Consider the following 12943-nt stretch of genomic DNA (forward strand, 5'->3'; position numbering starts at 1 on the left):
ACGAAGCTTGCCATATGCTATCTATAACCGCTGTTGTAACCATGGCGCCTGGAACGCAGCGTGGTGTGTGCAGTGGAACGCAGCGGCGCCACGTCCCTGTGTCTGAACACTCAGGTGTTCCGTTGGTTGCGGCTCCGACTGGCTACTAGTACAGCTCCCCTCTCTGCCGAGCGGTGCAGCAGCGCTAGGTAAGAGCTTGCGACTGTGATTCTCTGCTCTAGGTTAGGACTAGGTAGTAGGCAACGTATGGCGCTGCAGCTTGTGTAGAACTACATATCATAGCATGCTCTCTACTATTCAGAATTATAGTGACAACATCTTGACAGCAGAGATGGATTAAGGCTTTTTCTTGTTTGTTATTTTTTAAGGGGGGAGGGCGGGGTTGGCTTTGGCTCCCGCTATGGACTACAGCTAAGATCTTGGGTTAATGGAGACTCATATATAATATTAGTGATCTTCCTGACTCCCTGAAGAGGCTAGCAATCGCCCGGAGAGTGGAGACAGGGCTGAGAGTCGCAACACAGTGATGATGTCATCATTCTCCACCACCATGGATGAAAACAAAGGGGGTAATAATAAAGATGTGTGCTACACGAAAATGGCTGCCACTCTCTAGTACACTTTTATGGCTTACAGCTACAGTAGTTCCCCTTCCGTAGAAGTACCCTCAGTTATGTCTAACGTCATTCCCTACCATCCACATGGACATAGAGGGGGAATATAATCTTGTGGCGAGCCTTAAGCATGGCGAGCGAACAACTTTCTCATTTTGGTGGACAGTATGGGCAGAAAACTGAACTTCTGCCCTCCTTTACGTCACTTCCAGGTACAAAATCCACTATTATGTGGCTGACAATAATAGTGTATAGATCCCCTTCAGTAAAAATACCTGGAAGTGACATGGAGTGTGGGCAGAAGTGTGGTTCCATGCCCATAAAGGCCGCCAAAAGGAGAAACTTGTCCCCTCGCGGGCTCTCTTCGCTCTCCACAGGTTTATATTCCCCCTCTATGTCCACGTGGATAGTAGGGAATGACATTGAACAGTAACTGATGACGTCAGGGCTCATCTATGGAAGGGGATCTATCCACTACCGGCTGACAATGGCAGTCTAGGCAATGGTACAAGGTGACTGATAGTCACTTCTTTATAAAACTTGCATAATGTAACTTTGAAATTAGTTTGTACACTTTTGCAATGTGGCTGTCATCTGTGTTTCTACAATGTGTCTGGTAATAGGGTTTTTACAAAGTGGACTGGACCCCAAGGCTTGCAAAGAAGCTGTTGATTTGGAAATAATTTCTCTATAGATTTACTTATATGAACATGACTGGGAAATGGAATAGGAGTGTGCTTGCAATGGCACAAACTGATTCAGCTGTGTCAGGCAGTAGGTTTTTAAGAGCAGCAAAATGTAGGAAATTATTTGGCAAATGGTAATTTTAAAGTGTAAATAATGAAGACCCACTCCCTTTCAGGGGGGGGGGGGGGGGTTCCAAAAGTAGCATTTATTAAAAAGAAAAAAAAGATAGTTGGTGACATTATTTTTTTGTATTCATTGAGTCTCTTGTCCATGCATTATGCACTTATTGAAAGGCCTTGTAAAATGCCTTTATACCTGCATATAACAAGCATTAATTCAGAATCAGGAAAATGAAAATCTCCACCAGCATCTTTTTCACATGCCCTCTCTGCTCAGCAGCTTTTTCCTGCATCTCTTCCCCCAATCCTGCCTGCCAACTTATTCCCTCTGCCCTGAAGCATTTCCCCTAATACACCCATCTGACTTGCAGCTTTTCTCTTCACATGCCCCTCCTCCCACCAACTGTTTTTTCACATGCCACACCTGCATGTCCTTTTTCTCTCACATGCCCCTCTGTCCATTAGCTTTTTCAAACATGCCCCGCTGCACTCTAGTGTATTTTTCAAATACACATCTGTCCAGTAACCTTTACCTCACATTCCCTTCTACTCTGCTTTTCCTCTCATGCCCCTCTGCTAGCCAACTTTTCCACTGTATACCAGTGTCCACAGCCTTTCCTTTAAATGCCCCTCTGCTCTCAGTGTTTCCCTCACATGCCCCTATGCCCTCAGTGTTTCACTCACATGCCCCTATGCCCTCAGTGTTATACTCACATGCCCCTCTGCCCTACAGCTTTTCCCTCATATGCCTCTCACCAGATTTTCCCCTTTATATCCCTGTGCCCATCAGCTTTTCTGCCGCATACCCCTCTGCCCACCAACATTTACCTCACATACACCTTTTCACAATAGTTATATTGCATCTGAAGGCTAGCTTTTTTTTCTCATATGTCCCCTACTGCCCACCAGCTTTTCCTCTTTTGCATCTACCCACTAACCTTTTTTTAAATGCATATCTGCCCTCCAATTAAAGTGTTTTGAATGTGTTTAAAATATTTATACCTGTCTGTGAGAAGTCTCAAAGATAGTGCAATTGAAAACCAATTTCGTCATATAAATTAATGAATATTCAAAGCAAAATTTGTAAAAGGAGATTGAAACGCACCTTTCATGGGACTAAGGGCCTGATTCAGACCCGCTCGCAAGCGATATGCGCTCGTGAGCGGGTCGACGTTAGGCCACTGCACATGCGCACGCAAGAGCCGGGTTCGACGTGCGCATGCACGACACCCGGATAGCGAGGTGCGCTCCGTCGCTCAGGGTCTCGCCCCAAAAGGGGGCGGCTGTCGATTTTAATTGACAGCTCACACCGTTTTGGAGGCGTGGTGTGGAGGTGGCATTACAAACAGAGGTGTTCCCAAGCGAACGCCTGCCATTTGTGGGCGGCCCCACTGACATCACCAGTGACATCACCAGAACCAGAAGCTCTCTGGGGCTTGTGGCCACGAGACCCTACCACAATGGTCTCATTGCAAACCCGATAGTTGCGATGGTCTTGATCACCGCGACCATCATGCTGGCAGCTCGCAATAGCTGTGGGTGGTCACCCACAGCTATGCGACCGGCCAAAAAAAAACAAAAACGCCCTGATACAGAGCCAGTGCTCTTTCAGAGCGTCCGGCTCTGAATCAGGGCCTAAATGCCCTACAGTACTGTTAAGTCTATAATAAAGAAATTAAGAGAAAATGGAACAGATGTGGGATCAGTTTAGGACAGGCTGTGTTCAAAACTGAGCTTCGGTGCAAGAAAGTCTATGGAAATTCTCTAACATTTATACTGTCACATAGCAATGATGGGAACATCTGTCTGTGACAGTATAGTCTTACTCAGCCACTCTCTAGGGTTACAGATATCTGTAACTTTCTGTCATTGACAACTCCTTCTGGCACTCCTTGTCAAACCAGTCATTCACTGGCTTGGTGTCTCCAGTTATAGGAGGGTATTGCTGCCATCAGCTGGCTACTTTCATCCAGCACCTGGAATGGCTTACACTTCTTGGTAATGCATATAGATTCAACATGTTTGCTGGATCCGTCTCACCACCTACTTTGGATCAGGTCGGCTGGGTATTTGAGAGTGCTGAAGCAAGATTCTAGGCTTAGTGCAGGGTATTCAGGGAGAGAATTAGAATGTTAGCTTGTGTCCATTAGTCACAAGAACAAAGCGGGATCTTCACAGGAACGTGCAGTCAGTGGATGCAGAGCCTCCACTGTCATACTTTCTCCCCCTATCATGCTCCCTGTCATGCTCCAGAGTTTTGATATACAAACTGTGTGTTTACTCATGTGTGCCTCCCCAACCATTGACCTCAACACACGTCACTGGATCTTTGTAGTAGTGATACAAATTTATAACTTAAGTAGAGCTGTTTATTACAAAACCATGAAAATGGACTGTCTTACAATAAAGAAGACAGAAAAAAGCTGCGACTAGCTCCGGTATGCAGTCTGGATGCTGACTGTCTAAATGCCGACCGTCGGCATCCTGACTAATACCGGCAGGGGTCTAATGACAGGTGTCGAAATCCCGAAGCCCGTCATTTTACCTATGCCGGGAGCCCGACGCCCGGCATCCTGATCAAAGGTAAGCCGGGCGCCGAGCATGGACAGCTGCGGGGGGAATGGTTAGGTTAGGGGATCCCGGGGGGGACTTAGGGTTAGGCAGCCCCCCGGGAGGGTTAGGATTAGGCTAAGGGAAGGGGGGGTTAGGTTTAGGCACTTAGAGGGAGATAAGGATTAGGCACTTGGGGGGGAGGTTACGGTTAGGCACCCCTAAGGAGGGTAAGGGTAGGGAATTAGGTTAGTGGTACTTACCTAAATTAGCAGTTGGGATGTTCACCCCTGCCAGGCTTCCGCTGTCAGGTTTTAAAACCAGCGGCCGGTGGTAAATCATACTGGTTCCCTAGCTACAGGGCACCACTGAACACAGACTTCTACTTGGACCTCCAGAGAGTGTGAGCAGAAATCCGCATTACGTGCTTCTTCAGGGCTAATTGCAGGCTTACCATGTGCCACTAATTGATTAGCTCTGTACTTTTTAACCAGGAACGGAAGCTGCATGGTAAAGTCTGTGACTAAGTGAATTTCACTTGATGATGGTTATATACAAAAAAATATTTTTTTCTTTAATTATATGATAAAGACAATACATACATCAAAAACAACAATAGTATAAAGTGAATACTTGGGCATATAATTTACTCAAGAATAATAGAAGATATACATTTTAAACAGTAATGCTAAATCACTATAAAATGTCAGCTGAGCTCGTAAGGATTATATATGGCAATGTGATGTTTTTCCAATGGTAAGAGCCCAAATATACATAAATTTTGGAACCACTTTCCTTAAATAAGTACACAGGATTTTATCTTCTAGAACTTAGATGTTATAATTAGTTCCATGGAGTATAAGTCCCTCAAAGCCATATGGAACCAATTAGTTGCTGCAGCCCAAGGCTTTATCCATGAGGTATCGGGGGCTAATAAGTCCATCCGCTGCTCCAGTACTATAATGTCTGGTGCACAATGTTCAAAGGTTAAGTCAGATGTTGCAACAATAACAATAGAAATGTTCCACTGAAGATAAAGTTCCAAACTGTGTAATGAAATAGGAAAGACTTTTACTTTTACTCACAGCTCACTGTAAAAGTGTCAAGTGCAGTCACAGACTGTAAATGTTCACGCGTTTCATTTTACTTAAACGGACATAGGATGAAACGCATCGACGCTAGGTGCAAGAATCACTTAATTGCTAAGAACACTCAGGTACCAAATTCATTTTTACCTTGAGGTGAGGATGATAGGGTAATATTAACTCTTACCGTCCAGCATAGCTTAGCTGCCTGAAGGCTCCCTTATGTTCTAGCTAAGGACTCCTGATACTTCTGTGAGTTTGGAGTCACTTAGGCAAACAAATTAAAGGTTCAGATGTACGAGGGTCGTTCAAAAACTAAGGTAACAAGACCTCTCGAGTGTGTAATGTTCTCTATTTCATTCTAATTTCCCACAGGTAGAAAATTGCTTCCCTCATGGCCATTAGACTGTGCCTTATATCAGTCATACTGTTCCAACATCAGTTGTAAAATGGCGGGGCTGGTGGAAACATGGTCAAACATTGAGGTGCGAAGTGTCCTTAGATTACTGCGTCTAAAGTGCACATCAGCAGCTGAAATTTACCGCCAACTTGTCAAGGAGTAGGCTGATAACGCCATGTTACAGAATCAGGTTTGGTACACTGTCTTTGATAACGGCAGGACAGACGTTCAAGATGAGCAGTGATCCGGCCGGCCAAGCACGTCCACCACAGATGACAATTTGTGTCGCATTGATGGTCTGATTAAGGAGCACAGACACATTTGAGTTAATGATATTGCTGACAAACTGAACATCTCAGTGGGTACTGTGCACAACATTGTTCCTGAGCTACTGGGGTACAAGAAAAAGTGTTCACGCTGGTTACCGAAATTCACAAAACCAGTAGAATGGAATTCACTTGTGCACTTGACGCTGTACCATGAGGAGGGAGTACAGTTCCTGTAGCGTATTGTTACAGGTGATGAAATGGTGCATCATGTGACACCGGAGACGAAGCAAGCATCCATGACATGGAAACACACATCATTTCCACCTTCAAAGAAATTCAAACCAACTTCATAAGCAAAGAAGGTCATGGTGACCATGTTTTGGGACCACAAGGACGTGCTTCTTGTTGATTTCCTCACAGAGTGAGATACTGTGGATGCTATCCGCTATTGTGATACATTGAGCCGTTTGCGGAGGGCGATTAGTCGAAATGACTTGGGTTGCTGCGAACAGACATCGTATTGATGCATGGTAACGCCTGGCCACATTCAGCCATTAGGCGCTACCATTGGAAGGTACTGAACCATCATCCCTACAGCCCTGAAATGGCACCGAGTGATTTGGATCTCTTTGGACCTTTGAAGAAGCACCTGGGTGGAAGACTTATTCGCAAATGGCGGTGAAGTTCAGCAAGCCATCATGTCTTGGCTACAGGGGCTTGACACTGATTTCTTCTATGCCGGGATAGATGCCTTTTATGTACCATTGCAACAAATGCTAAGACAAGTATGGGGACTATGTGTAAAAATAATCTGTACCAAGACTATACTATTGATTATATGTACGAGTGGAATAGATTTACGCAGTGAGAGGTCTAGTTACCTTACTTAATAAACCACCTTCATACTTTGTCAGTTTGCAAATGCTTAAGATAAATTACTGGCAATAATAATTATCAGGAGTTTCAACACACAATGAGCTTACTAAGCAACCCTACCCTATGTCGGCAGTATTAACTGAGTTCTCTTGCAGAGATGATTGGGACAGTATTGGGATAACCTTCCCGACAGTAACAGACACAGTTTGGCCTTTTTCGCTTATTTAACCAACCTGGACATATGGTCACACTTTTTCCGTTCTTGTCTGTTTATATGCACCACACAGAACATATACATAGCTTACAGCAGTCATACGAATCATGGCAACACAGGAGATGGAAAAAGGGTTGTTATTGATGTAATGTTTTAGTGTGTTTGCGAAGTTCTGTTTTGTTTTTAGCTTTGAATTGTTGAAGAGTGGATTCAGATAAAGTTCCTAGGCACCATAACTATATGTGGGTACCTTTAGTCTCCATTCTTCTGAAGGCCATTTTTGGGCCAGAAGTAGTGTTCCCCCGGGGACTTCCATTCCATAGAAGAAGCATACCTTTATTATTCTAGTCGCCTCTTTGTTAACATCAACATCTACCCATTGTTTCTTTGTAATAGCCATTACATGTTTCAGCGAACACTCCACACGGGGTAAGAGGTAAACAAAAGGGAGTTTTCCCAGTGCCCCATTCTGCCAGTTTCTTGTTTACCCAAACCCAGGGAAGAAGTTTATCATTTACCTGTCCAAGGAAAGGACAGGACAGCGTGAGAATTTGGCTGTGGTTATAGGGACAGAGTGTCACGGCTTGGCGTGCGCTTGGACCCGGAGTGGAGTCGGATGAGGAATGAGGACCTGTTTGCTGGTACTTGAAGGCAGCCGGCCTTAGGGGAGTATGACTCATGAAGCAGTGGCACGCCACGGGATCAGAACCAGGCTGCGAGACACTGGCGGAACTTAGAGACCCGGGGTAGGCTGGGTATAGCAGGTAGACGGGATCAGGAGACAGGTAGTAACAGGAGCAAACTGCACCAAGGCTGAGAGGGGAGTCTGCAGAAACACACTGGTACTGACACTTTAAATGAGCAAAGGAGCACAGAGAACTAGCTCACAGCATACGCTGTGATTGACGTTGCACTGGCAACTAAAGAGCCTCTGGACAGCCCTTTAGTACCCTCAGGTAGTGCAGGATTGGTTGCTAGCCTCCCCAGCCCAGACTGAACCTGATTGGCCAGAAACGACATGTGACCCAAATCCAAGATGGCCACGCCCAGTGGTCACAGCATGGAAGCTCTGCCAGTCTCAGCCCCTCTCACCTGCCTCCAGATGGAAGCCTTTGGTCTGCGGAGACTCACAGCACCCAGCGCTATTCTCCAGGAACCTGCACCTCTGCTGGAAACACCATGCCACAGCGCCCGGAGCGGTAAGCGCCGCGATCTCAGCAGCCTGTCACCCATGGTCGTGACACAGAGATTAGCCAAAGGGGAGAGGTGATCATCTGTTAGAGTATGGAATTGTAGAGTTCTGTCTGGGTAAGTCCTTATCTAGAGGATTGGTTGTCTGGATCTAAAGGTGCCTGCCTACACACTTAGCGATATCTTACACGATTTGACCGATTCAGACGCATCGTGACGACAAATCATGTAAAATGTGCCCAAATCGTGAGTGTCCACTCACGATCACGACGCGCGTCCCCGCAGGTCCTACATCGCATCTTCAGATCTGCTGTGCTGTAGGGCAGATTTACCAATCTGGGACACGATGCACTGGAAAAAGTTAAGGATGCATCATAGATCGTTTGTCGCATTGGACACTTTTTACACCAAATCGTTGGGGAGAGTTCAAGGGGTAATGGTACACGACGTCTGATCGTGAGCACATCGCCAAGTGTATAGGCACCTTTTATTTTGATGTACTTGTTAATTATTTCCTGCCGAATTGGATATCTGCTAATTGGAGGACTGTACTTACAAAAGGGTGTAATTATATTAGAAGCTAGGCAAAACTCACTCTACTCCAAATTAACACTTAGTAATCCATTCCAGAGAAAGTAGCCCATGGCTGACCGCTGGTGGGGCAAAATGGCAAAGTCTAATGCCAGCGGTCGACACTACTTCTTAAGGTATTCTTAAAGCTGGCTACACATCTAAAGATTATCTGTCCCAGCAGCCAACTAGTTAATTGGCTGGAATGAAAATCTGGTAAGGTATGAAAGTAAATGACAATCAGCAATTTGCTCCCAAACGCCGGAAAATGGACAGATACTGTTGTTTGAACAAATTGTTTTAGATCAAACATTTAACAAACTTATCTGACAACCATTTTCATGTTTTCTGGCATTTAGGAGCAAATTGCTGATCATTATTTACTCCCATACCTTACCAGATTTTCATCCCAACCAATCAACTAGTTGGATGGTTGGACTGATAATCTTTAGATGTGTGGCCAGCTTAAAGGTGCCCATAAACGGGACGATTTTTTACACGATATGGCCAGTTACGACAGGTTGGACAGACCAATCGTGTGAAAATATGTGTATTTTGTGTGTTCTGCGTCCCCGATGCGCGTCTCCCTGCCGTCGTCTAGTTGTATTGCAGATCAGATGGTTTTGCAGAGAGATCTACGATCACAATGTGATTCATAGAAGTGTATCTTATTCTATGATCGTAACGATCAGTCGTACACCATTTGACCACATCTTATGAAAAATTTCAAGGGAAGAATTTCAAGGGCAATCGTACAACTCATCTTACCAACTTTGAATCGCACCATGTATGGGGGCCTTAACTCCTTTAGGGGATAGATTAGAGATTCTAGAGGTGCCTAAAGATCCATCTTGCAATATTTTAAGAATCATTTAACCCTTGGCATTTAAACACATATCTAACAAATACATATTCATCCCTGTGTAATGAAAAATGGTGAAAGGTGATCTCAACAAGACCTATCCTTTATTTTCAATAGCCACCCTACTCTCTCCTCACTGACCAGACATGTATTATAATGGTCATTGCCCAGTTTACTTCTCACTAATTGATGTAATCAAAGCCCGGACTTCTGGTTGCAAACAACTCATTGAGCAACTGAACACCAGAGCTCTTATGTAAATAAAGCAGTGTGTGACACTGTAGAGTGACATGGGCTGCAGTATAATTCAGCAAGGTGTGTACAATGTGGCACTGTTACATGCTTTAATATGAATTGCATGCAATTACATCATCCTATTATCTACTATGATAAATGCAATAGATATTGGATTATATATGATGGTAAGGTATTTAAATCAGTGCAATGCATGGCTTCACTAAGGTTCTAATTATAGTGTGGGACATCATTATTAGGCAGTTAATATGGAGGTAATTATTGCAGTCAAATATGTTATGGCAAGATATCACATGAATGCATGTACGTAGAAGCTTCTCTGTCACTTTACAAAACAGTGGCACTCCTCCAGATGAATCCGATGCCTCTGTGTATGCATAAGATTGCTAACTGGCTGCCAAAGGGTTAAAAATCCATTATGCAATCCAGCAATTTAAATTCTGAACATACTCTGCAGCAGCATCCCCGTTTCCTCCTAACATTACACTGCACAAATCTAGTGTAGGTTGCCCCCAATGTTGGCTAAGCAGACAAGGGAAAACCAAAGCACATCTATCTCTGAGTAACAAAGGCCAGCGACCCTGCCTTATAAAATAAGTATCTATCAAATAGGTATTGCTGTCTACTTTCCCCCCCTCTATCCCTTCCTTACACAGGAAAGTCTCATGAAGTTTTTACTTAGTAAACTTAACAAAAAATGTTTCTCATTCATTATGGCCATCGCTCAGACAAATCTTGAAGAAAAACGTGATGTATTCAGCAAGAGACCTAGGGCTAAGGCAGGGCTTGACAAATTTTTCTAAAATCTAGGAGCTAGGATGAAAGTGTAGGAGCCAGACCACAGTCCCCCCAAAAAAATTACAGGAGTGAGTGAGGAGCGCAGCTCTGTGTGTTATACAAGTGTTATCCACACTATACTAGTCCACAAAATGGTCACAGTTGAATGCATACAGTAAAATGAAGGCCCCCTCACTGCTCTACACAGCTCCCCTGCTCCACCCCCCACCCTCCAGTAATAACGGACCACATATCACATAAAATAATGGTGCCAGAAAGTACAACAGAACCCCCCTCCCCTCGTGGTCACACCACTATCCCTCTGAAGCTGCTCCGCAATCCCTGGCCACGCATAGACCCTATTACCGGACAGCTCTATGCAGCCGGAGATAGGAGACAGTAGACAGCCGGGACGTACAGGAGAAACAGCGTAGACTGGGACAGACAGCAGGGATGAGAGCAGGCCAGGATGTAGAGGAGTCATCAGTGCAGGCCGGGACGGACAAAGGCACAGCACATGCACTTTTGTGCACAGGTGACACTCAGCACATGCACTCCTGTGCATGATATGAACACCGCAATACTATAGGCACGAACTCTGCCAGGGCTGATGAGGATCTGCTTCCTCCCTCACTGCAAAATCTAGTAGCCAGGGAGCAAAATCTGGTAGCCATGGCGACCTGGCCTCCGGGATTTGTCGAGCCCTGGGCTAAGGTTTAGACTCCAGGAGGACTATGACCAATGGTCTCCATCCAGTTGTGCTGTACAAAGTTTAATGGTCTCCTTCAATGGTCATTATACAGAAACACTGCTGTCTGCTTAAATTTTAAGATAAAATGTAGATTTGAGTTTCTTGGCTCAGTTAATGAATTTTTCATTTTCCTTTTTTCCTCTTTCTATTAGGGATAATGCTTGAATGCTGGTTAGTGAGTAAAGAAAATGCATGTCATAGAATCAAATTACCTCATGCAGAGTCAGTGGTAATTGGACGAGGACCAGAGACAAAAATAGTAGACAAAAAATGTTCCAGACAGCAAGGTAATGTACTAATAGAAACATTTAGAAGCAATGCAGCCTAACAATTTCTGGAAACATTGGTAATGAACCAATCACACAAACTTTCTCACACTGTGCTTGATGTTTTATATATTGTATTATTTTTTTTATGCGTTTCCTCCAGTACTGACTTCCTGTTCTATTTTATTTTTATATTTATGTGTTGTGCCTTTTTTAAATCCTAATGAGGTAAATAAAGTAGAAAAAAACCCTAGTAAATATGGAAAAAAACAATTTTTCGTAACTTTTTTTTATTCAGGTGTGTTTATACTAGGATGTCCGTGGTACTTGCATTCCATCAAAAATTGGGGATGTTCAGGATCTTATGTTTTTCTTATTTTTTTCCAATTGCTTATGGACTACTTGGTGGTGTTTACCGCGGGACTCCATTTCATTAAATGTGTATAGGTGAAATCATAGGGTTATAAAGCATTCACTATTATCCTCGGGAGATTGACTCCTATCTTTTTTTTTTTAATTGAAGCAGAACAGTTTTGGGGCTTCCAGCAAAGCACCAGCTGTAACTAAAATGATTGTGTTAGTGATATTTACTGGCTAAATGTAAATTTTGAACTAAATTAGTACACATTCTATGTTACCATCAGTAACCTGCCATGTAGTAATTACTGGAGATTCTCAGCCCCCAGACACAGGCAATCACCCACTGGTAGTGTCAATAGCGCACCACAATAGTGAATCCAATTGTAACACAATAGTCTCTATTGGCACCTGGAGCCACTTCTGGGTGCTCGATGGTGACTGTGGATGGTTGCTCTGGACCGCTTACATTGGATCAGGATTGCAGAATAGTAGGCAGTACATTGATATAGGACATTGGTTTCAACACAAGACAGCCAGGGAACAGACTAGTGTGGAGTCTCTTATCTATGGGTCACAGGATTTCAGCAGGTATTGGTGCCTTGCAGGAATACAGTAGGGTTTCAGGCTGAATAGTAACTCCTAATAGCTAAACCAGTAACAGTTAGTGATTTTACACACATGCAGAATTGTGGTGGGGAAAGGCTCCCCACGGACAGCTAGCATCTCATTTAGACTTTACCTGGGGCCCCATCTCTGTACCCTTTTCTGATTTATTCTCTGCTCTTAATAAAGTATAGGATAAAACTGAACCTTCTGTTCTGTCTTATTCTTTACATTATAAAAAAAAAAGAAGAGAATAAGTCAGAGCGGCTTCCGCGTCATATGTCCTCCTCCAGCCCCTTCCTTTATGGGCACCTTATTAAAGGTCACTAGATTAGCTTGCAAATAGGAAACTTGAGAGTTTTTTGACAAGGTCTGGATGGCATGTGTTATGATTGGTTGTATATGGGTGATGTGTTGAAGTCTCACCTGTATGTTCTGAGATCTGAGTGGCATGTTGGAAGGTCTGAAGGGCATTTGGGAGCTTTTTATGGTAA

At 44.0% G+C, this 12943-nt stretch overlaps 1 protein-coding gene across 2 annotated transcripts in view; it reads left to right on the top strand.

Moving 5' to 3' along the window:
* The first annotated feature begins 9 nt into the window (after positions 1–9).
* The window catches only part of APTX (aprataxin), a 38865-nt gene continuing 25931 nt past the window's right edge, over positions 10–12943 (top strand). The window contains exons 1-2 of one of the 2 annotated variants that reach the window (XM_088448382.1): positions 10–188; positions 11373–11507. In XM_088448382.1, the coding sequence (XP_088304508.1) occupies positions 11378–11507 (130 nt within the window). In that variant the 5' untranslated portion in view covers positions 10–188; positions 11373–11377. The other variant, XM_088448380.1, reaches the window with a different exon arrangement.

This window comes from Taudactylus pleione, unplaced genomic scaffold (assembly GCF_031769625.1).
Source record: "Taudactylus pleione unplaced genomic scaffold, aTauple2 ptg000454l, whole genome shotgun sequence".
Lineage (NCBI taxonomy): Eukaryota > Metazoa > Chordata > Amphibia > Anura > Myobatrachidae > Taudactylus > Taudactylus pleione.